Raw genomic sequence first — 26,602 nt, forward strand, 5'->3', positions numbered from 1 at the left:
CCCCTACCCCCAACCCAACCTGTGGTAACCACTAATCATTTTTTTTTCTACTGAGAAACTTAATTTATTTCCACGATAGAGGCTGAAGGATCTGGAGCTCCAGCCCGGTCTCCTGCCCCCTCCCCTTTTGTCCCAGAGAAGAGGGGCTTGGCCAAGAGGGCCAGCTGGACCACTAATCATCTTATTGTCTCCATATTTTGTCTTTTCTTGAATGTCATATAGTTGGAATCATACCCTATGTAGCCTTTCTGGATTAGCTCCTTTCACTTAGTAATGTGCATTTCGTGTTTTCTCCCCCACAGCTTTTCATGGCTTGATAGCTCATTTCTTTTTAAGACTGAATAATATTCGACTGTGTGGATGTACCAGAGTTTGTTTATCCCTTCACAGACTGAATGGCACTTCGGTTGCTTCCAAGTTTTGACAATTATGAATAAAGATGCTATAAAGATTTATGTGCAGGGTTTTGTGTAGACACACATTTTCAACTCTTTTGGGTAAATGCAAAGGAGCATGACTGTTGGATTGTAGATCACAGTGTGTTTAGTTTTGGAGGAAATTACCAGACTGTCTCCCAAAGTAGCTGCACATTTTGCAGCCCCACCAGCAACGCATGAGAGTTCCTGTTGCGACACATCCTTGCCTGCATTTCATGTTGTCAGTGCTCCAGATTTTGGCTATTCTAATAGATGTGTAGGGGTATCTCATTGTTGCTTTAGTTTGCAATTCTATGATGACATATGTGGAGCATCTTTTCTATGTGTGTTTGCATCTCTATATCTTCTTTTGTGAGATGTCTGTTGGCTCATTTTTTAATCAAGTTGCTTGTCTCTTTAATGTTGAACTTTGAGTTTGTTTATATTTTAGATAACAGTCCTTCATCAGCTATACCTTTTGCAGCTATCTCACCGGTCTGTGGCTTGTCTTCTAATTATCTTGACACTGTCTTTTGCAAAGCTGAAGTTCTTAATTTTAACAAAGTTCAGCTTATTTCATTTGTGCTTTGTTCTGAATGGCTGTTTTCAGATTTTAATGAAATGAAGACCAAACAGAGCCATCTTCTTTTAAATAAGTCTGTGAGGTAATTCCAATATTTTCTTAGATCAATTGCTTGCTGAAGTTGCTTCCACCGAGGAGGAGGAGGTACAGCCATCTAATGGCCTAAGCTTAGGTTGTAGCACTACCACTTGCGAAGTGAGGATATGGACAACTTATATGATGTTCTGTGCCTCCGTTTTCTCATATGTAAAATAAGCATGATGGTGGGACCCTCCTTATAACATCTTTATAAGAATGATGAGAAATGATGTTGGTAAAGTGTGTGACATATGAATGCATGCTCACTGGGTTGTTCCTGTTCTTGGGAGGAGCCTAGGAGAACATGGCTGTGATGAGGCCTCCCTTGAGAAAGTGGGAGCCCTTGACAATGCTCTGTGTTGCATCTTCTAGGAAAGAGGCATATGGGTGTCATATATAATAAATGGCTCTATGCCTTCAAAATGCTAGAATTTTCTTCTCATCTTTAAACTGTTTTAAGTTGGTAACACAAATATACTAAAAAACTTGACATGTCACAAATAACCATTCTTTGTTCTGGAACTGAATTTGGCAGGAGCCAGAGTTAATGTTGAACAGTTTGCAGACACTGGGAGCAGCTAATTAGCCATCCTTCGCTGGGGCTGGTCTAGCTGATGTTAGGAGTCTGCCCACCTGGTTTATATTTCTCCCTGTAAGATTAATGACTCTACGATACTGCTGATTTCTGGAGTTAATGCAGGGCACACTTGAGTCTAAGGAGAACTCAGCCTTTATAAAGAGTTATATTCACTCGCACTGAGTTTTCATTTTCTCATTGTGACCCCATTTGAATTGAACCGTTTCCTATAGAGGGATATCGAGTTTGGTGCATGCATAAAAGGTATCTATGCTATTCCTGTGAATTGCTGTCAAAATGAAGTAGAAAACAAGAAGAGTGTTTATTCTTTCTTCCTGAATGGAAAGTTGTGTTTTCTTTTGACTTCAATAGAAGAAAATCAACTAAAATATACTGCAGGTAAGATAATTCCACCAGTTAATTTGAAGCTCTGTGCAGGAATTTGAATTATGCTTAAACCAGCAAGCCAGTGAATAATTTCTTTATATCTTTTCTATTACATAGTGTATTAGCTAAGTGACAAGACTCCTTTTGGAAATCTTCCTCTCACCACCTTCTCCTCCCGATATAACCCATATTATCCACTGGCAGGATGGGAGTTAAACTGGTAGTTTGCCAACTTACATGGTGGAAAAATCTCCTTGGTGGGCCCAAAGTATAACCCACGAGAAGGAAGGAAGGTGGAAAGAGAGAGCAAAAAGAGCTAAGACTAATTAAAAATAGAGTAACTAGTGTTTTCTTATGCTTTGTCTTTATTTATTTCAATGATAGAGGCAGAGGTTAGAGATTACCACAGAAGTTCTCAATCCTTAAACCTACATTATTTTGAGGAGGAGAATGGCTTATATGCTTAGAGAAAATGGCATTCTGAAACTTCAGCATTTCTTTATATATGTGTTTTTTTGAAGGGTTGGATATTATTTCTTGGTTAATTTTATTTTGAAGGTTTGTGTTACAGCTGTGCTAGTTTATATCTCAGATTATTTAAAGACCCCTCTCTCCTTCTTTTGTATATTTTTTAGTAATTTTGAGATTTCTCTACTGCAGTGATCAAAAAACTAGACTTCTCAGAGACACAAAATTTGAAGAGTGTGATTTTAGAACAATATTTAAATGAAAATACAAACCAGAATGCTAAAATATTACTATTGTACTTTTAAACCAAAAATCATGGAGTCATGGAACTTTAGATTTCAAGTTTCAGTTTTCCTATTTTACAGATAAAGAACCTAAGCCCTTGATAGGTAAATGCTGAAAGTCAAATGGATGACCTTGTAGTTTCCATGTTTACTTCATTCGATGTGGACACATTAGCTGACTCTCCTGTTTACACTGGGCCTCTGTCCCAGCAGGGCCACCTGGTTTGAATCCCAGCTCTGTTTCATCTCAGCTATCTGCCCTGGGGCAAGTTGTCCTGGCCTCGGAGCCTCGATGTCTTCATCCTCACAATAACCTCAAGAGACCTGGGGAGGCTTACTCAAGATGGCCTATGGGAAATGTTTAGCAAGAAGTAGAAATATGATCAATGTGGGCTCCTTCCTCTGACACCACTCCTCGAGATGGGTGAAGAGCAAACAGCTTTGCTATACAGAAGGTTATTTTCCAAGTTGCAACTTCCTCAACTGAAAATAAATTTAATGATGAAAAAAGCTACCCTTGGTTGCAGGCTTACTGTGGGCTGGGCTTTGGCAAGCACTAGCTTATATGACCGCATTTAACACTTAAAAAAGAACATCATGGCCCTGGCTGGTTTTGCTCAGTGAATAGAGCGTTGGCCTGTGGACTAAATGGTCCCAGTTTTGATTCCGATCAAGGGCACATGCCTGGGTTGTGTGTTCGATTCCCAGTGGGGAGTGTTTAAGAGGCAGACAATCAATGGTTCTCTCTCATCATTGATGTTTCTATCTCTCTCTCCCTCTCCCTTCCTCTCTGAAAGCAATAAAAATATAAAAAAGAAGAAGAAAAAAAAGAACCTTATGAAGGGAACTCAGCTGTAGGCAGCAACAATAAGATTTGAATCCAGATCCCAGGCCTCCCTGCAAATCCTGACTCTTCTATCTTCTAAATGTAAAGAATAATATGTAGATGATTGATGGGTACTGACATGACTATTATTATTGATGTTGTTATGATCACAACTGCTTTTATTGAGCTTACTGACTTCTTGGCCTTGGTATCTAGCCGTTTCTACCTGTTACCTGCCTGAAACGTTCTGATTTGGCTGACTGCTCTCTTTTGGAGTTACGAAAACATTGATTTCGGTGAGCTCCCTGTGGTGGGAGGACTTTGCCCATGATGGGAAGCCACAAGCAAGAGATAAAATCTGGGAGTGAAAGTTCAAAGGAGGCTTCCTGTAGATATCAACCAGGTATGTGTTCATAGTACATCTCTGAAAAGTGACAGTGCATTTGTAAACTATTGATTGCACATTTCTAACCTTAGCCCTTTGGAAAATCTGTGGGAAATCATTTCATTTTCTGGTGACTGCATCAAATGAGAACATCCATATGTTCCAGAACTCTACTCCAGGCTAGCCTTCTTTTACAGTGGAGAAAACGGAGACCCCAGGAGGCACTGAGCACTGTCTAAGAGGTGCTCTACTTCTTATCTATGAATGAAGCCTTTTAGTTCACAGTCTTATTTAAAGATGATATTTCTGTGCTGGTGACATTAAAGGAACCTCTTTGTGATGGCAAGTCCATAGGAGGTGGACTCTGCACTGTGGACACATGCCAGGTTCATGGAGCCCTTGGGGTAGATTCCCACCAAAGATGGCTACCTACACATCTTCCCATCCCTGGACACATGAGCCAGCCTTGCCAGCAAGAAGCCATTCTATTTTCCCTCCTTTTGAATCTGGGCTGGCCTTGCAATGTGCTTGGACCAATTGAGTGTGGCAGAAGTGATACTGTGCCAGCTCCAAGCTTTGCCCTCAAAAGACGGGCAGCTTCTGCTTTCCTTCTCCTGGAATCCAGCCGCCATGCTGTGAAGAAGCTCCCGCTAAGTGAGACGCGCCTACAGATAAAAAAAGCACCCCAGGGAAGGGCAGAGAACCAGGCACCTCAGTCAACAGCCAATACCAAGAGCCCAAATGTGGGAGTGAGGTCGTTTGGATATCCCAGCCCCAGCTGACCACCCAGCACAATGAATGACCCCTAACCAACAGCAGGCAGAGCAGAAGGGAGCATGGGAAACAACAGCTCATTGCTGTGCAAGCCATTACATTTTGGTGCGGTCTGTTATGCAGCAATGGATCACATTACTAATGAATGGTCATCATTACTAGAGAAGCTGAAGTTGTGGTTTAGTGCTGGGCTGGCTTAGAGCCAGGAATCCACACCCGGCTCTCCTGTCCTCCTGAGGTCACAGTAGGACCCAGAGCCAGTGCAGCCATGAAGAGGGCCTGCTGCTGGAGTGATTTCTCTTGTCACTGATGGGAGTATCTGAGAGTAAAAACGCTGGTGGCCCACTTAATTTCAGCCACGATCAAAGTGCTTAAAATGCAACTTCCCTTTAGTGGAGTCACGGTCTATTTATTTTCAGTTGGATTTTGTTTGCTCTGGTTAACGGAGATGCCCAGTCTGCTCTTCCTCAGCTGATAGGTCCTCCCGCTATTCCAGGCCCTGTGACAGGTGTTTAGATAAGGGCTCCCCTGCAGGCTGGCAGCTGGCACAAAAGGAAGAAAGGTCTGTGCTTGCGGTCATGACAACCCAAGGCAATGTGAGGTTATTTCCTAAAAGTGCAAGTTCAGAGCCAGTGAGTAGTTCAATTAGTCTACAGCAGGGTGTCCCAACCTCAGTCTTGTTGACATTTAAGCTGGATAACCCTTTGTTGTAGGAGACTGTTCTGTGCATTGTAAGCTGTTCGGCAGCATCCCCGGCCTTTTGCCCACTAGATGCCAGTGTGATCTGCATTTGTGACAGCTGAAAATTGGCAAATGTGCCTGGGGTGGGGTGAGTTGTGGGTAAGAAATCACCCTGGTTGAGAACACTGGGCTAGGGTGATCCCAGAGGTTTCATAAACAGGACACGCCTGAGGAGTCCCGGTAGGTGATGCAGAGAGTGGCCTACTAGAAACTTGAAATGCCAACTTTGCAACCCCACAGTAGCACTGGGGACACCCAGAACACCAGCCACTGGGGCAGTAAATACTAGAGGGGAAAATGATACTAGGATGATGATAATTTTATTTTGGGAGAAAGCACTTCTTTTTTCCCCCAAAAATGGATGAAGACACATTTCATCTGCTGCTTGTCATTTATTTATGTAAGAGGAACAGCATGCACTCTGGGACCAATTAAAAAAACAAACAAACGCTGCTTCTGTTCCCAAGTCTCCACTGTGGCCACATTCCTCCTTGTTGGGAAGTGAAGCCCTCATTCTCTTCTTTTTCGTATTTTTCACTTTCCTATCATTATCTCATAGGAAACATCTTCCTCCATTCCTCTAATATAAGTTTGTTTGAAGACTGATTTAGGAGTGAGCAACTCTGAGATAATGTTTCCTTGATTCTTGGACTAGGGTATCTAACAGAAGGAGAGCTTGGAAGAAATTTCCATTTCAGTAACGATAATCAATCCAGTCAGGGATGAGGCAAACTCAGTCACAAGCTGCAGTATAGAAGTGCAGCTCCAAAAGGCTTTAATGGGGTGTTTTGTCTGCTTGGCTCAAAAGGGGGCAGAAAACTCAGGCAAGAGCCAAGACCATTCTCTCTCCCCACCCCTGAACTCTCTATGGAGAACTGCAGTTCAGGTTGAGGGAAATGAGCAGCCTTTTGTATTCTGATACCAACTACTGGCCAAGATCAGCAAACAACTGGAAGTTGGCTGCACTGTCCAGGTTAAGGCCACCCAGGTGCCCATGGGCAACATCTACTAGAGTTGTAAAGGCAAAGAGCATTCCAGCCCCCAAAGGTTTTTGAAACTGTGGGCAGCCACAGGTAGAAGAAAGAATCAATGCAAGTCAGCAATGCCCTGTGAGGGTATTTCTGAAGAAGCCTTCACAAGCTTGCCAGCCGCCAAGGTGCTGTGCCATATGTATAGCCATTAAAGAGACAGGTGACCCAAGGCTTGGCAGCTCACATTCACAGCTTAGCTCGGACCCCTCCATCATATCCATATCTCACCCATTTTCCCTCTTGCTAGCAGAGGTGAGCCTTTTACCATTTGTCAGCTTGCTGCGGGCTTCTTAGTGTTGAAATGTCTCCGGTTATTTACATACCTGTAGACGCCCTCCACCATGATGAGAATCTTTTTCCAAGCTCTGCGGGTTCGAGGTTGGCCATAGATTACAGCGTCTCTCAGGAGCTTCTCTAGGCTTTGCATGTCTTTAAATAATACAAAAAAATTGAGTCACAAGAGGAATTTTTTTCCTTCCTCATTATCATTTTTGGGGAGGTGGCAGATCTTTTAGGCTCAGGCTGAGACCTGAATTTTCAGAGAACAAAGTTGGAATCAGAGAACATCTAGGGGCAGGGGGTAGGGTAGAGGGGTCCTCTTTTTAGTACAATTGGAATCTGACAAGGTGACTAGTCGGGTTTGCATAGCAGGCAGAATAAACCTCTGCTGGAGGCACATGGCGTCAAAGGCTCTTAAAAGACTCTCCTTTCCTGCCCTAACAGAGAAGGAAATTCTACATTAAATGAATCTTTTACGTGTAAGCTTTCTTGCCAGGTTGAAAGGAGCTGTGAGAGGTATAATGAACTAACCCTAGTGTTGAAGACACAAGCATATTAGAGTTTGGCTGGGTTTGCCTGGGGTGGCGGCAGTGCTGGCAGCTGGCTCACTTCCTATGCTTTGGGAGCCTCCAACTTCAGAGTTGTCAACACTTGAAGGCAGTGGGACAACTAGCCTTTCTTTGCAAAATATGTGGAGATTTCTGGACGCATTAATAATAGCTTACAATTATTGAGCCTTACCTGCATTCCTTCGAAGCACATTCTTGGTAATAACTCATTTCCTCCTCCCAATGAGCCTAAGGAGGAGGTATCTGCATTTTGTGGTAAAAAAAAACTGAGGCATGGAGAGGTCTGCTAAATTGCCTGAGGTCTATGGTCATAGAGAGCAGAGCCAGGATTTGAACCCAAGGAAGTCTGTACCTGACCCACATTTGTAACCACTACGTTTTCTGTGAGAGCCACTATCCCTTCTTCTCACTCTCCACAGTGACATAGAAGGAGGAAGGAGGAATGTCTGCTAGATTTTTCTTGTTAACTTTGGATGTCAAATATAATTAACAGTGGTTTTTCATTTGTCTGCAATCAGATGGAGATGACTGGGCTTTGGTTGACAGACCCTTGGGAAAGATTTGCCTACCAACCCAGCTGTGTGAGTGTGTGTGTATCTGTGTGTGTTTAACCTGCAAAGCCTAGAGAGAAAAAAAGGCCAGGTTTATGTGCATGTATTTTTACACTCATTATATTTCTTTGCCCTCACTAAGCTTTCCCTTTTTGAGGATCTGAGACTGAAGTACTTTAGACCTAGAATCCAATTTTACTTGGAAAAGATAGGGATGCTACGGAACTGCTGATCTGAGTGTTATATAATGGTCACTAGGCATTAGAGACTCCATTGAAAATGCTCACAAAGAGAAACCTGGCAATGATAAATTTAAAATAGCACAGCCAACATTGGTTTTAGCCACTGCACACAAGCTCTCAAGAGACAGGTATCACAGGCTTATCACTGGTCCAGGCTCTGGTTAGCTGAGATTCTTGATCGATCTCAACGGAAAGCCCTCAGCTTTGTCTCTTAGCCCCCAGTCTGTGGTTGGATCTCTGCTTTTGGGTTTCCCTCACAGCTGGGTGAATGCATCAGCTGGTGCATTTACTTTTCCACATGGCAACCGGGCCACCCCCAATGAGGCCACAAGGTATTTCTCTGAAATAAAATTGTGTGTGTGTGTGTGTGTGTGTGGGGGGACTCGAGTTATGTAAGGTATTTTTTAATTGATCAAGTACATTTGATCGAACCACATTCAGAATGGCATACGACTTAAAACTTATGAATTGTTCATTTTTGGAGTTTTCCATTTCATATTTCAGATCATGGTGGACTGAGGGTAACTGAAGCTGTGGAAGTGAAACCATGGCTAGGGGGGACTACTGGAGTTACCTAGTGCAGCCTCAAAGGCCCTTCCTGACCTAGTCCCTGCCTAGCTCCCTGACACCATCTCTCAGCGTTCCCCAACACACAGCCTCTAACTCCTCTTTATGCTCTTCCCTCTTGTCTGTCTGGAGAACTCCCACTCACACCACTCAGCCTCAACTCAATTTCTCCTGGCCCATAATACAGATTTTCTTCTTTCTTGGTGACCCTGATGACTCATTTATTCTTTTTCAAAAGCACTCATCATGTTTCCCATTATTTGATTTCATGTCTCTCCACGGAAGGCAGGGAGATTATTTTATTCATTCTAATAGCGCTGGTCCTGGTGCACAGTATTAATGCTAAATCCATGAATGGTAATGGAATCCTCTGTCTCTTCATGGAATAGAATATAAACCAGTAAACAGGAAAGTGAATGACATTTTAGAACTAACTATGAATTATTAGAAAAGCCTCATGTCTGCAATAATATTTATTTAGTTAACTGTGTTTTTGCTTTTGCTTTGAAGAGTTCATCTTCACAGATGTAGTGTTTTATTGGCACTATGTCATTCACCACTAGATGGCAGCCAAAGAAACCAAAAGCAGCTTTCTCATTTTGAGAATTTCAGGGATAATAAACCTTCACCTATACTGACATCTTGTTTCCCCTTTTGCTTTGCTGTTAAGACGGATGTTGAAGGAACCCAGGTGATTGGGGGAACCAGTCCCCTTTTCATTAATCTACCACAAGCCTGCTAGTCTCTGGATGGAATAGAGAGATGATGAGTACGAGTACTCCTGCTTAGTGTTTTTTCTTCTGGGACTTGAAATTTATGTTTTGTACAGAAATGCATGATGAGTGTGGTTCCAATGCCAAAGTAATACAAACATACCCAAGAGAACAAATTTAGCAGTCATTTAAAAATGAATATTCAGACCACGTGGTGTGGCTCAACGGTTGAGCATCCACCCATGAACCAGCAGGTCAAGGTTCCATTCCTGGTCAGGGCACATGACCGAGTGGTGGCTCGATCCCCAGTAGGGGGCATGCAGGAGGCAGCCAATCAATGATTCTCTCTCATCATTGATGTTCCTCTCTCTCCCTCTCCCTTCTCTGAAATCAATAAAAACATATTTAAAAAAATAATAATGGATAATCTAAGATTTTCAAAATCTGGACATAAATAGATTTTTGTATTGTTTATGCAATCAAAAAGACATAACTTAGTTCAGGATTAAATTGAAAATGGATTCCACTAAAGAGAAGAGAACTTTCTCTCCTATTTTTTAAGAACAGGAGGGACCTGAAAACAAGCCTTTGTGTGGCTGGGATGTGACTTATGCGTTTTGCAGATGGAAGGCAGATGAGTCCCAGCCCTTGGCAGGGGCCTCCTGTGCTCGGTGTGAATGGAAAGTGCCATGGGGAGAGGCTGTTGGTGGAACTTCACAGAACCCCTGGTGTCCACACCCTGGGATCCTTGAGCAGAGGGAAAAGCAATCAGCCATTTTCCCCCTGCAGGGGACAAACACACTGGCCTCTTTGAATCACAGAAACAAGACAGGGAAAGGGATGACTTCACTTAGCATGGGCTGCTGGACCCAAGTTAGCATCTGGGTGGCTTCTCTAATTCTTAAGGTCTTGCTCTATCATGCTCCAGCCTGTGACTCAGAGACTCAGAGGGTTCTGGAGATTGAGGCTTATGTTCTGCAGGCCTTATGAGGTTCTACTGTTTTAGCAAACCACATGCTAACATCTGTAAGGGACTTTTAAACACTGATGTTTATTAGAGCACTTATGCTTGCATTATGTTAATCCTCGTGGCAACTCTGAGAAGCAGGGAAGAATGTTTAGGTACCTGTTTTTCCAGATGAGCAAACTAATGCCAGAAGATTTATAAAACCAACAACTACAACTCCCCAAAACAAAAAACAAATCCCAAACTCAAAGAAACCACCACTTTCTTGTCAGGGTATAAAGAAAACTCTGAGATATGTCATCAAGGTGCACATACACGGTGCTATTGTGCAACATGGTTATAAAGTTATAATCGCACACTGTGGGTTTGTAATCACCACAAACTTGAGTATCAACAATGCCTTAGACATTACTGGCCACTAAGTCTGGCTCACAAAGACTGTTTCCCTTGGTTTGTGAAGGGCTGAGAGGAGCAAGCCAGCCGGATGGGTGATGAACATATAGCTATCAAAAATGAGTGCATGAGACAACAGTCTGGTATCCGGTGCATAGCCAGGCATGGCTACTGGACTACTAAATTACTAAATACCCTGGGTACTCCAAGTCTGTGCCAGAACCTAGAACCAGGCTTGGGTGGCAATTACACTGAGAGCTTGTTCTTGGACCTGTCCCAAATTCCAAGCCTCTGGGATCCGGGAAAGCTGCAGATAAGATCCTGTGAAAAGAGGGCACAAGGAAACAAGGAAGCCAGCCAGTATTCTGAGCAGAAAGACTGGGTGTAGCTGGAAGAGTGTCTTCCAGAAGATAAGAACTGGATATTTGGCTTTGTTCTTTCTTTGCTGTACAGGGACGGCACTGTTTCTTCTGCCAAGGCTTCCTCCTTCCTCTTCTCTTATGCAACTGAGCTTTTGTTGAAACATAAGCACTTCCTGCACTGCCCATCTCTCAATGCCCCTTTTTCCTCCATGGATCCAGGACTCCAGGTCCTGGTTGGGATGAATGTCAGTCTCCACTTTTCATACTCTGCCCCGTGCGGTTGGTGGCCCATCTTTCATCATTTAAAGCTTCACAAACCCTACCCCCAGCTGCAGTTAGATAAACCCTCTGGTTCTCTATTCCATGGGCTGAGCGCCAAAAATACAGCCATGTCTGAAGCACTCAACAGCTATTGCTTCAGTAAAATTATGGTTGGATGGTGACGAAATGCTACCTGTTGTTTTTAAAAATTCCTTGGTCCCCATCTTTTCTCCTATTCCTTTTGTTTCTTCAGAGATATCTAGTTTCATCCTTCAATATTGAACCCCAATGTGAAATATTAAGCAATAGGTACTTAAAGAACTGTGAACAATGATAAAGAAATTATTTTTACTTTTAAGACTGCCCCTTCTTTAGCCTTTGGTGGAAAACATTCTAATAATTGCCAGCTTTGGCAAGCAAAGCAAATGTTTTCCTCAAAGTCACATTTATAGTGTCTCTTTTTTCACAAGATCAATGAGGACATTTCTGATGCATTGAACATTTGGTGCTTTAAATTTTGCATGCAGTCTGGGCAAATACTATGTAGTTCTGGTTTCCCTGATGATGGCTCTGTAAATATGTGGGCAGGTGTTGCATGGCTTTTGGTAGGGCAAATGATTTTCTTGGAAGAGTGAAAAAGGCAGCTGGGAGCAAGGACCTGGACTGGGTTGGAGCGTGAGATAGGTACTAGGGCAGGGTCTGTGTACCTTGGGGAGGGGGGTTCATATCTGCAACTCTGATGGGGAAATGGGATGAAGAATAGGCAGAGCAGAAAGCATGTGCACAGTGTGTCCCATGCACTCAGGCCCAATGCCGCATACAAGTAAGGCTTTGATGCTCAGGAAGGGGCCTGTAGAATTAGACAAAGTACTGAGATGTGATCTCTAAGTGAATGGGGTCAATACAGGAAGATGAGATGTAACTCAGGAAATAATATGAAAGCTCAGAGGTTAGTGCTGGGATCCTGAGTCTCAGGTCAAGGTGCCAGCAAGGACAACTGGAATGAATGCTTGGCTATATCCTTTGGACCCAACTGCCCTGACTCAAGGTCATGGCTTATACAGCCGTGGGCAAACTACGGCCCGCGGGCCGGATCCGGCCCGTTTGAAATGAATAAAACTAAAAAAAGAAAAGACCGTACCCTTTTATGTAATGAAGTTTACTTTGAATTTATATTAGTTCACACAAACACACCATCCATACTTTTGTTCCGGCCCTCCGGTCCAGTTTAAGAACCCATTGTGGTCCTCGAGTCAAAAAGTTTGCCCACCCCTGGCTTATAAAGTAGTCAAAGTGATTTCTACAGGTCTGACTTTCTATTTAAATAGCCCTCATGAGCCTTCCTTGTGTAGATGAGGTAGGACTGAGAGTTTTCCCAGTAACACTGCATTCTTTGTTCTTCCTCCTCTTGGCCATCAGATGCCTTTAGGTAGAGTCTTGCTTCTTCTTCCCCACTTTCCCCCTGCAAACCATTCCAAATTCTTGGCCTGCCCAGCCCATTGACCTCATGGCAACTCCCCTAACTGAAAATACTGCTTCTCTTCTCCAAGGCTAGCTAAAAAAGCCCTTTGTGGCTCACTTGAGGACAGAGATGGCCTACAGCCTCACTGTTTCCTGTGTGGTCCTACACCAACAGCATTGGCGTCACCTGGAAACTTGTCAGAAATTCAGAAACTCAGGCCCCACCCAAGATCTACAGAGTCTACATTTTAACAAGACCCTGAGTGACTCCTCTGTACAGGAAAGTCTGAGAAACCTTGCTCTGGAATCCAGATTATATGTAATTACCAGTAAAGTGAGCCGATTCAGGGGAAAAATCACTCGGTCTTGATATATCCAAATCTCTAACAGAAGATGTAAATCTTTCTAGAGAGTTAAACCTTACACAACGGTTTGAGGTCCTGGCATGCTCAGGGTGTTAATATACTCAGCCCAAGGGTGTGTTTACCAAAGGCAAACAAGTGCCCCATTTTCTCAAATACACTAAAATCCTAGTGGAGATCAAACTTGGTGCCTGGTTGGAGCTGATGCCGTAGCTTAGGATGTGCAATGGCTGGAGAGCCTGTTTTGTGCCACCCAATGAGTCATAAATGCAAACTAAGGATTGGCTATTTCAATGAAACTGCCCACAATAGAAAACTCAGGGAGATATTCTTAGCACTGAGCCAGAGGACTTCAGAAGCCAACGTCAGCAATCTGAGTTGAAATCCAGGCTACTAACAGGATAAACCATAGACTGATTTTTACACAAAGACTCACAGACCTCTGGGTCCCACATATGGCCTGGCAGTAGCTAGAGTAGCTAGTAAGAGCATTTGCATATGCTGTACATGCCCTGCCTATAGCCCTCAGCCCAGCTCCTTATTGCAAAGATAGGCCAAGAATTTTTTTTTCAGGCTGTGGGAACAAACTCAGGCTGAGTAGGGACAGCTCTCAACCAACCACAAACGTGAATTGGTGGATAAATGTCCCAGCTCCCTTCCCGCCTGAGACAGAATAACACTGAAGTATGTCTACACAGCCTCCCATAGTTTCCTAGTAGGACTGAGCTCCACTTGTCTATTGGGGTAACTTGCTTGACAACATGCCCGGGATTGGCTGCCTTTCCTTCTCTGTCTCCATTCTCTGCTCACCTGCTGGTGCTTCCTGGGATCACTTCCTGAATAAGTGACTGGCACCCAAACCCTTGTCTCAGGGTCAGCTCCTGGGAGAAATGAACCAACACGAGAGCAATTTCTGAGTAGCTGGGATGAATGGACTCATCTGTGGCTCAACTGCATCATTTTATTTGAATATTTAAAATAAAGTTGTTTCGCAGGGCTCTGATTAAAAATGTTCCCATTATATGGTTTTGGCTAAATCATTTGTATTTCATGTTTGTGTTTGAACAAAAATATGGAAATAATCTTCACTGACATGTTCACATTGTTGGCATCCACTTCATATATCCAAGAATAAAGGCAAAATTTTTTATGGCTCTTTGTGGAACTGGAGTGTGGGTGATGATTACCCCATATTTTAGGATTAACCAATAGGAAAAAGAAGCATTTCAAGCCAACTCTTCCCAACACCACCACCTCCCCGCCCCCCCCGCTCCCCCCCCCCCCCGCCAAAAGGAGGGTTTGCTAACATAGCTGGTCAAAACCTGACATTTGGGTATGGGAAACTGTGTCTCAAGAAGCAGCAGACAAATCTTATTTTCCTCCCTGATCTATGTGTTGCAGGCTCTCGAGTTTCTTGTCCCCATGTAGAACAAGAATTGCTTGTCTTCCAACTTGTCCTATTTTGGCTTCTTTGCCAGTGACAATGTGAATAAAGTTGGGTTGAAGAACTCAGGCTCTGCTGAGCCATTCATTTTAGAATGAGCTATTCATTCTAGATTCAAAGAAGGAGGAAGTAGAAAGTCATGCTTGGATGTTTAGCTTCTGCCCCAGCAATGGTGGCCAGAGAAGATATATAAGTTATCTATTGTTATGTAACAAATCATCCCAGAATTTAGAGGCTTAAAACCACAAACACTTATTATCTGGTAGATTTTGCAGATAAGGAATTTGGGAACCTTAGCTGGGTATTCTGGTCCATAAAATATGTGAGACTGCAGTGAAGATGTTGGCAGGAGATCAGTCAATATGTCCTCCTTCCATGGTTCTTGGCTGCCTGAATGTCCTCATAAGTGACCCAAGAAAGGAGATGCAGAAGCCTATAATGCCTTTACAACATCATCTTAAGAGTGACATATCATTTCTTCTGTATTCTTTTAAGCACACAAACCGATCCTGAGACAATGCAGAAGGGGATTATACTAGTACAAGATTATTGCATTTAACCATATATGGATGGAACTACAGTCAAATAACTGCCAGCTGTTTATCTTTTCCCAACCAGATAAAACCTCTGATCACCAATCACCCATCATGCCAAAGAATCAAAAGGGTATAATTGTGCTCCAAATACATTTTCTGTGGTCTCTCTGTCTCTCTCTCTCTTTGTTAATCCTCACCCGAGGACATTTTTCCATTGATTTTTAGAGAGAGCAGAAGGGAGGGGGGGAGACACAAAGAGAGAGAGAAACATCGATGTGAAAGACACATCAATTGGTTGCCTCCGGCATGCGCTCTAACAGGGCCAGGAATCGAGTCTGCAACTGAGGTACGTACTCTTGACCTGCAACCCTTCAACACTCTATCCACTGAGCAAAAATGGCTAGGACTCTGTGGTCTCTTAATAAATTTATTTCTTGAACTCCTTAAATATGTCTACTCAAAACATGAATTTTCTACACTGTCAAAATAATTTGAGTCTGGATGTGACAATCAATGGTAAATGAAACAGAACTGTGGGAATGTAACTTGGCTTATCAGAGACTAGCCAAGACTGATTATTTGATGCAAAATAAAGAAATAGAGAAAAGATATTTTGAATGAACATGGATTTGGCTGTCATAATTGAACTAGGTTGGAGGGACCTCAAGTCTGGTTCTGAAGTCGATCCCAGAGTACTCCTAATCACACAGCTGCTGAAGGTGGTCCAGAAAAGGCATAGCCGGACCTCGTCCTATTCAGTGAAAGCAGGAGATTTTTTCATTAGAAAAACTGCAGGTTATAAAAGAGATTCACTTTAGAACTCTCCCATTCTTTTGCTTTTCTTTCCATGTGGCAATTGTTCTTTAGTTTGGTATTTCTGTGAGGTGAACATAACAACTGGAACAATTCTCCCTCAGTTCTCTATCACCTTTTTTGCTCCTCACTTTAGTCTTTGTTAGTTCCTTGGAGCATGGAGGGTAGTGTCAAGGAAGAAGAAAAGGAAACAGTAGGGAGGAGGGGAAAGCAGGAGAGGAAGGTGGTGAAAAGGAAGAGAGAGGAAACAGGTGTGTGTGTGTGTGTGTGTGTGTGTGCACACAATGAAAGAAAGGAAAATTCTGATCATAATAATGAATTAGAATCAGAAACTGAACCTTGCTCACCAGATAGTTCAACACCCTTATTTTTCAGATGAGGAAACTGAGTACATGAATGATTAAAGGATTTACTTAAGGTGATGAAACAAGCCAGGGGCACAGCTGGACAATAGAACACAGGTGTCCCCCACTACCTCCTTTTAAGTATTTCCTAATATTTCCCTGGCTGCCCCATCAGTCTGTAAGAATAAATAGCCTCTGCCTCCTCCTCATCCAACCACACAACTCAGAGCCTGAAAGAGCATTTCAATCAAGTTGAATAAACTGTGTGTGTGTGAGTGTGGCAGGGGAGGGTGTCTGAATCTGCAGTGAGCCAGGATAGTGAAAAGAAGCATATTGCTAAGGAAGATGACTTTTTACCTGATTATAACATACAACTTAAACAAGTCTTCAAATTTCCCAAGGCGGAGTAATAGAAAAGGAAGAGTTATAATACTCCTGATAATTAAATGGTAGTTCTAACAGATCCGTCATGTCTTCAGAGGCCATATTGCAAGGCCACTAATAACAGTGACACTAATGTGTTTGGGTTGCACTTAACAATCCGAGTGTTTAGTGCACTTCAACCATTTGTTCTGGGTCAGCAGAGGTTAACAAGCCAGTAGTGAATATAAACACAATTGTGTTTCGTTAGGCTAAGCTCCTGGTTTGAAGAGCAAGGACAAAGCCCCATCAATTATTACGTCCTTCTAGAAACAAGTGATGCATGTTGGATAAATATACTGATACTCACTGTTGTGTTTGAAGATCCTTATGGTTGCACCTGAGAGTCGGGCCCCAAGCACAAGAGATGCATGGTTTAACTCATCACTTAAAATGAGGCACCCCTGTTTAGAAAAAAAGCACATATGACTCAGGTCAATAAATAAAGTTAAGGAAAAACAACATGGGGGGCAGTAAGATACTTTGAGACTTGAAACAGAATCTTGCACACACTTCAGTTTTAAAAACCCAAATGGTAATCTGGTGTCTATATGGATAAAATACTATTCACCAATTAGCTGATGGAGTTGGGGGTTGTTTTAAGGGATTACATCTTTAGTCACATACATTTAATTTTCAGCAGAAAAGGTCATTTAAGATCTTGGTTCAGCAACAGCTATTGTAAAAAGAATTGATGTTTGACATTAAAACTGATGTACTTTTGGGTGGGTTGGGGACTTGCTGGGGTCCTTCAATCCCATGCTGGATTATTTGAGACAGTTTTGGTGTGTTCCTACTGAAAGGCAGGGTCTTTTCTTTCTCATTCTTCACTGTACTGACATTCATGCAATAAGAGCACCATTGCTTGACAGTTAAAAACACTGCATTTGGCAAGTATGACTGGCAATGCAGTCTGAGGCACGTGGAAAATCCCAATCTAATTTACTGCGTATACATTACAACTTACAAAATTATTTTTCCTTTTGAATGAAAACACTTTAAATTTTGAAACTGCTCAACCATACCCAAAATGCAGAGGCAAACTACAGTGGCCATTTGTCTTCCATGGCCACCCAGGATCTGTGAGTTCTTCCTTATATTTTGGAAACTTCATGTGTAACATGTTTTGAGTTTTTGAGGCAAGAGCCAGCTACATTCCTATAATCTACACTTCAGACATGGGTGTGCATTTATTATTTTTGGTGAACATTTGAGAGTTACTTGTAAACCTCATGATACCTCACCCTGAAGTTCTTCAGCATGTTTTTATTAAGAACAAGAACATTCTCCTACAAAATCACTATGTAATCATTACACCCAAGAAATTAAACATCTATATATTATCATGTAATATACAGCTCAAAATAATGTTTCCCCAACTGTCCTAATATTATCTTATGCCATTTATAGATATTGTTTTTCCTTCTATTTTCTGAAAACATAATCCAATCAAAGACTATACATTACATTTAGTTGTCATGAGTCAGATTTCTTAAAAAACATAAATCTGGTTATGGCACTTGATTTTACTTAAAATGAACCAACCCACTCCCCATTTTTCTCAGGAAGAATGTCAAAATTTGCACATGATTTACACTGCAAGACTTTGCAATTTGGCATCTGCCATCATCTCTGGTCCCTTCTTCATCCACTACTCTATCTATACTCTAGTTCTTCCCAGCCTAGACCGTTACCCATGCTGTTTCCTCTTCCTTGTCTTAAGGAAATAACTTATCTATCTTAACAGATAAGTAAAAAAATTCTCATGTCACCCACTTTAAATGAGCTTTCTCAAGAAGAGTTTGAGGGCAACTTTTTGTCCTTCCCCATGAATATACATGCCTTCTCTGTGTTAGTCATCCTACCTTATTTGGTGTGTTTTTTTTCTCCATTAGAATGTAAAATACATAAAGTTACTAGGCACACGTCTTGTTCATCTTTGTATGTCCTGTATCTTGCCTCACAACAGGACATAGTAGATTCTCAGTCAGGTATTTATTGAGTGAATGAGTAAATGAATGAATGGTACAAGCAAAATGTTGGCTAATAAGTGTTTGCTACATTATAGATGATGAGTTGTGAGCCAACAAATTTAATTGATTTTGCTAAGAAACCAATTGATTTTGCATGAAAGATGAAACTTGACTCACAGTTGGGGCTGCAATTCTATAACCAGAATATAATGATGAAGAGGTTTGATGGACTAAGCTGGTACATTTATTTAAAAAGCTGGATATCCATTAGGCTTTTCCTCAGAAAAGGAACTTCTGAGCTATACCTCTAACAAAGGGTCTTCTCAGTTATAATTCTTAGGAAAAATACAGCAGAAGACAATTATGTTAACAAATTCTCACCTTTCCAACTAGTGCAGGAATATTCATTGAGTTAGTTGCAAATCCCATCCCAAAGACCATGGCTGCTTCTACATTCAGGAACTGAGCCACAAGGTCCTCCAACTCTTTATGCTTATTCAAGGTTCCTGCACATGAAATAATAGGATGAGTAAGTCTTCTCTTTCACAAAAAGTCCAAGAATTAAAACTCAAATTCCAGTACATAACCATCACCAAAATTTATATGTTTTGGTGATACATAGCAATATATTTACTATATAGTCCCCATACAGAAACAACCCAAATGTCCATTTACTACAGAATGGATAGATGCATTGTGGGAGTATCTATATAGTGGAATTCAACACAGCAATGAGAAAGAACAAATTACTGTCCCACACAACAACTTAAAAAAAATCTCACAAATTAGTGATTGAGTGAAATAAATCAGATACTTATATACTAATACAGGTTGTATGAGTACATTTATATAACATTTACAAACAGATAAAACTAACCTATAATGTTGAAAGTCAGGGTGGTGGTTTCTTTTACTGGGAGCATGAGAACTTTGAGATTCTTTAAATGTTTTATTTCTAGATCTGGGTGCTAGTTACATGGTATGTTTGCTTTGTAAAAATTCATTGAGCTGAATACTTGTGATTGGTGTACTTTCTATATAAATACCTTATGATGCAATAAAAACTACAAAAAATTCCAATTTCTTTCTCTCCACACCCTACATCTCACAAATAATTGATTAAATGTTAACCCCTCAGAAGTTCCCTACACTCACATGTAAACAGATTCCATGACTTTCAAAAATACTAATAAATCTAGTTATAATTTATTGAACCTTTGGAATGTGCTAGATTTTGAAGCCCACTATTTAGGTTATCTCATTTCATCTAAATAGCCCAGTAATCTAGGTATTATTACTTTACAGATAAGAAAGCTAAAGTGTAGCTGAAACCGGTTTGGCTCAGCGGATGGAGCGTCGGCCTGCGGACTGAAAGGTCCCAGGTTCGATTCCGGTCAAGGGCATGTACCTGGGTTGCGGGCATATCCCCAGTAGGAGATGTGCAGGAGGCAGCTAATCGATGTTTCTCTCTCATCGATGTTTCTAACTCTCTATCCCTCTCCCTTCCTCTCTGTAAAAAATCAATAAAATATATTAAAAAAAAAAAAAGAAAGCTAAAGTGTAAAGAGGTTACAGAAAAAAAGCAACAGAGGTAATCTAGTCTAACTCCAAAGTTCACATTTTTACCATTTTAGTATCTTTTATATGTGTACTCTCTGACCCGTTTCTATGCATAATCCCCTCGTGCCTTACTGAGAGCAAACCCGATGCTCCCATGTTTTCCTTTTTGTCACCACTCTGGCTTCTAGATCTGCACCGTCTCATATGGTAGCCTCTAGCTACAAATGGTTAGTGCAATAGAGTAAAATTTTATTTAACTTAATTTAAATTTTTAGACCTAAGCACTATAAAATATTTACCACTCAACACAATTTCATATTTTGATAGGGTTACATTCTACTTATTTCACTTTACTCGATGAAAATGTATGGTCTGAATTGAGATGTGCTATAAGGATAAAATATACACAATTTTTAGGGCTTAGTTCAACAATAAAAACAATGTAAAATGGCTTATTAATCATTTTATATTGACTACATGTTTAAGTCATAATATGTTGGATATATTGGGTGGAAAATATAAAGTTGAGTTTACCTGGTTTTTAAAACCTTTTTAATGTTTTAATTTTTTTACTATAAAATTTAAATTATAGGTGTCTTGCATTATATTTTTATTGGGCAGTACTGCTCTAGATGATACATTTAACAGAATGGAAAAATGGACAAGTGGAGAGATGCTGTAATTTGCATCCTTGGGATGTAGAAGCCAGATTTAACTCAAATTTAAGTTAGAGCTATATTGTTAGCTTATTCAGAACTATTATAAACATGCTTCTTTTAACCTAATGATTAACATACTTTAGTAAACATAATGTGATATCAGACTTTAAATTGGTAAATTATCTTGCTTATTGTGCTAAAATGGTGACGCATTAAACTGTAGAAAGCACTGAATGGTTCAAAGTTTTACTTTTCATTTAATACAGAAGCTAACATTTGATGTCCAATCTTTATCTTTTATGAGAAATCACACTATCATCTAACAGATAACTGGTGGTCTTTCTTTTCAAACTAGAATTCATCTGTTTTTCAATTGTCAGAAACCATAGTAAAACATGTATTTCGGCAAAGTCAATTTTGCTTAAGATTTGAGGGAAAATGTTAAAACTTTAAATTGTAATTTAAAACCTTTTCATTATCTAAGATATATTAAATAAAAAGAGAAACAAAAATTTAAAGATAAAAATGCAGTCACGTAATCATTTGTCAGATTTTTACCTAGCAGAGACTGCATCCCAACAGGAATGGCCCCCAGAATAAGGAGTGGAAAGACCATTGGCCTGGACACAGGAAGACTTGAGTTCTGGCTCCAGCATTTTCACAAAACAGCTGAGTGGACTTGCAATTTCCAGAGAGGCGGAGAGAGGCACCTTTGTAGGTTTTCCTGACATGGGGAGTGCTCTTTCCTCCACATCTATTTTCTTGCAGCTCTCACTCACTCTTTGAGATCCACCCAACATGACCTCCTTTCTGGGATTCCATTCTCAGCTTCCCCAGGTGAACTGGTCATGTTCTCTTCTAAGATTGCATAATGCTCATAGCCTTTAAGTTGAACTGAGGATGTCCATCGGACCATCTTCTTTTTTATTACAGAAAGAGCCCTCAGGATACATATACCATGTTTGAAATGTTCCTCTTGGCAGCCACGGTGCCTAGTGCAGTACCGACACATAGTACTGGTAGAATTGCATGCTGTCTTTTGATGGAGAATGAAGATAGAACTGAGCCTAGAGGAGGTGATGGTGCAGGGAAGAAGGTCAAGAACCATGTGATGCTAGGGTAGTAAGGTGGCTGGGCAGTGAGGACCAGCTTGAAAATACCCATATCTGAAAAAGGCCTCCAGCAATGAGGTGGCTAACCAAGCCTTGCTAACTCTGTAACTTTTCTCAAGAGACCTTCCTACCTAGAGGGTAAGGGGACAGCAGTGTCCTGGTCTAGACACCCAGAACTGTGTGAGTAGGAGTTCATCATGAATCTTTGTGACCTCCACCTTCCTAAATATGACATCTCAAGGGTTTATCTATTACAGTTGCCACACTAGAACTTCTTAGAATAATGAAGGATGTGTTGTAAGCAACAGAACAGCCAACCAAACAGCCAACTAATGAGAAATGGGTGTATCTAAGGACATCTTGAGAAATTGCCAAGATGGAGATGAGAGGAAATGCAGTGTCTATATAAGGCCTCCAGATGCAAGCCAGTGGTGACATGGTTAGTAAAGTAATATTTAAATACATGAATTTCTATAACCAGATGCCTCACACCTGAGTTATGAGTTATGAATGGTTGTGCATCTACAGGCTTACCTTCATGTGTTGAAACAAGAGTCCCCAATCTCAAACCCAATTATCATATAATTTCTTTGTTTAGTGTTCATAGCTCAAATTTCATAAACAGATTTGAAAGATTCCCAGAATGGTTGGCCATTTTCTTATTCAAGAAGTCATGCCTTTTAAAGTTAGCCTGGGTTGGTCTGGGGTGGGGTAGTTTGTTAATAAATATTAAAGAGTGTGACATATTTGCATTAATTGACTGCTGATTTCCTCCTCCTGTTCTTCATATTCAATAAATAGAAGTGTAGGAATACCTTGGGAAAACAAAGGAGTCACTAAAAACTTAAATAGTTTGCTTTCCACAAATATTCAGTCCATACACCTTTACTGAATTGAGGTGTCTGAGTTATGACAAATTATAGTAGGTAGTTGAGTACCTGAGTACTTTTAGAAATTACATTCAACATTTCATCTGTATATAAAGATGATCATTTTTTAATCCCAAGAAAATACAGCTGATAGCATTATTATTAGCTAGGAAAGGAGATAATTAGGAAAGGAGCAAAGGAGGAAGCCAGACCTTATAAGCATAGCTATTTGGGCAGCTTCACCAGGAAGCTGCAATTTTGCACTCTGCAGGTAATCACCTGCCCCTTCCCTGCAGATCACTGGGGGAAGGGGTCCAACAAAGAGGAGATGGATACATGCACAGTAAAGTTGGGGTGACACAGGGAGGGTGCCTGTCAGTCAAACCTTGGAGCAGAAACCATTGGCCAGAATAGACAGGGCCACTGCAAGCCCATGACAATTTGGAAATACATAATCCACTAAACAAAGGAGCTTGCTGTCTTGGCTCTTGCTCTCTGGCTCCGTTGGCTTTGCTCCTGTCCATGTTCTCTCCATAGCCACATAGCCATGTGACATGTAGATCCCACAGCAATGGACTGATGAACTGCAACTGGGAACACAAACTAAGCTAGCCTGATGCTGGACTGGACACTGCTCCAATGTGGAACAGAATCTCTGGACACCGGCTTTGATTCTAGCTCTCTTGAAGGTACAGCTACACTTCTTATATGGTGGGACAAAGGGAAATGGGACCAGGGGACCTCAGGGGTTTAACTTCACAGAAATAAAGCTTTCTACAATATTTCATCCTCCCATGCGAGTCTCCAAAAATTCATTTTCTCTGGATATTGGAAGAAGCCCACTCCCACTAGCAACAGGTAGGGATGAGGACCTTTCCCCACTGATAACACATCTATTGTCCTAAATGTGGGTACAGGTAAATTCACAATAACTTTTATTTCCTTTTCTCTCTTTAGTCCCTGAAAGTCAATAACAGTCATAATTGCCCTAACTGGTTTGGCTCAGTGGATAGAGCATTGGCCTGTGGACTGAAGGGTCACAGGTTCGATTCCAGTCAAGGGCATGTACCTTGGTTGTGGGCACATCCCCAGTTGGGGGTGTGCAGGAGGCAGCTGATCAATGTTTCTTTCTCATCGATGTTTCTAACTCTCTATCCCTCTCCCTTCCTCTCTGTAAAAAAATCAATAAAATATATATTTTTAAAAGTCATAATTGGCAGAGACAATTGCTATGTTGTGCATATATGGACACTTATTCTCATCCTGAAGGTTCATTTATCCAATGGGATAATGAATAAAAGAATAAATACAAACTGGGTGTATCTTCTTGCCAGCTCTCTTAGCATTATTTCATCTGCCAAGTACTGGGTTTGCGACTATCAGTCAAATCAATAAAAAATCAGATTCAGGGGAAAAGTACCTATATTGTATTTATGGATGATACACTGCTCCTGGATTTTTATTGACATTTACTGACTAAAAAATTTCAGTAGAACATATAGATTGCTGGCCTTCATATTGACACTGATCAATAGTAAAGAGTGTGGGTGTTATTAACAATCTTGTTTCACAATCACCGATTCTTCCCGAGTGGTGCATGGGAGGACTATTTTTCACACTGAGGTTGTGGTCACTTTTTGTCTAGAGTATCCTGTTTGTAGGTTGTTCCTTAGACTTGACCCAGGAGCAGGGTATTATTTATCATGGAAACCTGCCAGCTGGCTCATCTGGCTGCTCCTGTTGCGCGGTAATGATCACGCCTCTGAGCCACTTTGCTTGAACTGGCGATTCCTGCATTAAAACCAGCATCAGTCCTTCTACCTAAAGAATTCTACCTTCCAGCTCATCACTCAAAAACTCTTAGAATACTTTGCTTTCCTCCTTACTCCACTGTGCCCAGTCTAATGGAGGTTATAGAGCTATGATACCTATTTAGTAGGTTTGTTTTCCTGTAGACATGCAGAACAAGTGTGAAGAAAAGCCACATGTGATGTCTACAGTAGATCTAGAACATACTTTCATACTGCACATAGGCAGCTTCTGCTGGGTTAAGAATCCTTCTATCCTGTTGAAATAGAAGAGACAGTTTTTATCTGCCCACCTATCCAGGCCTTCATTTTAAACAAACTATTGCCACCTCTTGGCAGGTTAAAACATTAGTAGATCATTAGAATCTGATACAAAAACCTTAAGTGAGGCATGGATATATAATCATTATGATCCTTCCTATCATAAATAATCATAATACTAGAATAAGTTTTTAGTAGACCAAAGGAGAGAGATTAGGGTATCTGAGAAACAGAGAAGGTCAGGGGGATTTGATCAAGACTGGGGTCAGTGGGTACATGTGCATTTCTTGTTGGTAGCTGCCCCGGGACAGCTGCAAGGTGCATTAGAGTAGCTTGACTGCTGGACATTGGACTTTCTATCCACACCAGCCACTCCTCAGCCCTCACCATGGGAAAAAAGTACCTGGACTGCTGGATCACACGGATTGTGTTCACTGAAACAGTGGGCCTCTCAACAGGGGAACAAAGACCAGGGTGACATCTTGATGTCTGGGAGCTGCATAACATTCTAGAACATTTGTTCTCTCTTGATGAATGGGAGCCCCAATAAGGCCCAAAAATAGAACAGCTAGATTCAGGCTTACAGTTAACTTTAACTTGTTTAAAACAACAACTTGAACACTTCTTTCACACCTGAGTTTGTGAACCACCTGGCTTTTTCATTCATTAGCTACGCGACCTTGGGAAAGTTATTGATATTTTTTGGACTTTGGTTTACTCCTTTATAAAAGGAAGTTCGAATAAATAATAGGGGCCTTGTCAACACTCAGTTGTGATTCCATTCTCTATTTTACTTCCATGATACGGCAGAGAATTAAGTCTGGACATGGTGCATGATGAAATGGGCAAGTTCTACCAGGTAGCATGGATGAAAATTAATTTATAGGCTCCTGTGTAGTCTTTCAGTCCTCACTTTTTACTTGTAGAGCTTATCTTATTCCTTCTTGGCTTATTAAATATACCCACAATACATAGGTTGCCCAGCTAGAATAGAGTTCAAGAAAATATAAAAGGGTTTTTGCCCTGATGGAATAGGAAAGACATGTGAAATAAGTTGAAAAAAAAAACAGAAGCCTGGATAAATTAATTGATTCTGCAAATCAAGTCTTTTTAATTCTGCTAGTCAACACCAGGTGAAAAGTTGTATCTAGGTTATATCCTGTGTATTAAAGGAAACACAAATGCCAAAATGATAAAAAAAAATGGCTTTTTCAAGAGGGCATGGAATAAATGGGTATCATATTTCTGTCAAGTAGAGTATTTTTGCCATCCCAAATGCCCCCATTTCCACAGTTAATCGCCGGAATGTGTGAAGCTAGCGGTAGACATTGATAATGTCCTTGGTTTTCCTCAAGTTGTTATCAGTGGCTTTCAAGGGTATACCCAGGTGTCTATGTCAGTGAGAGTTAATCTATATCCTTAGTATATTTGGATGGGACAGGATTTTCAGTCTAAATAAAGTAAAGGAGACTAAAGTGTGATGTGTGCTGATATGCAATAGAATTGGGAATCTGGAAAATGGTATT

General features: G+C 41.1%; 1 protein-coding gene across 1 annotated transcript in view; it reads right to left on the reverse strand.

Annotated features, from left to right (window-relative positions):
* The window catches only part of SPTLC3 (serine palmitoyltransferase long chain base subunit 3), a 79,316-nt gene that overhangs the window by 41,344 nt on the left and 11,370 nt on the right, over positions 1-26,602 (reverse strand). Inside the window, exons 3-5 of the mRNA XM_081097450.1 lie at positions 19,189-19,313; positions 17,145-17,238; positions 6,874-6,979 (exon numbers count right to left, since the gene is read on the reverse strand). Coding sequence (XP_080953576.1) covers positions 6,874-6,979; positions 17,145-17,238; positions 19,189-19,313 — 325 coding nt within the window. The remainder of the gene's footprint in view (positions 1-6,873; positions 6,980-17,144; positions 17,239-19,188; positions 19,314-26,602) is intronic.

Source organism: Myotis nattereri (genome assembly GCF_964212035.1).
Source record: "Myotis nattereri genome assembly, chromosome: 8".
NCBI lineage: Eukaryota > Metazoa > Chordata > Mammalia > Chiroptera > Vespertilionidae > Myotis > Myotis nattereri.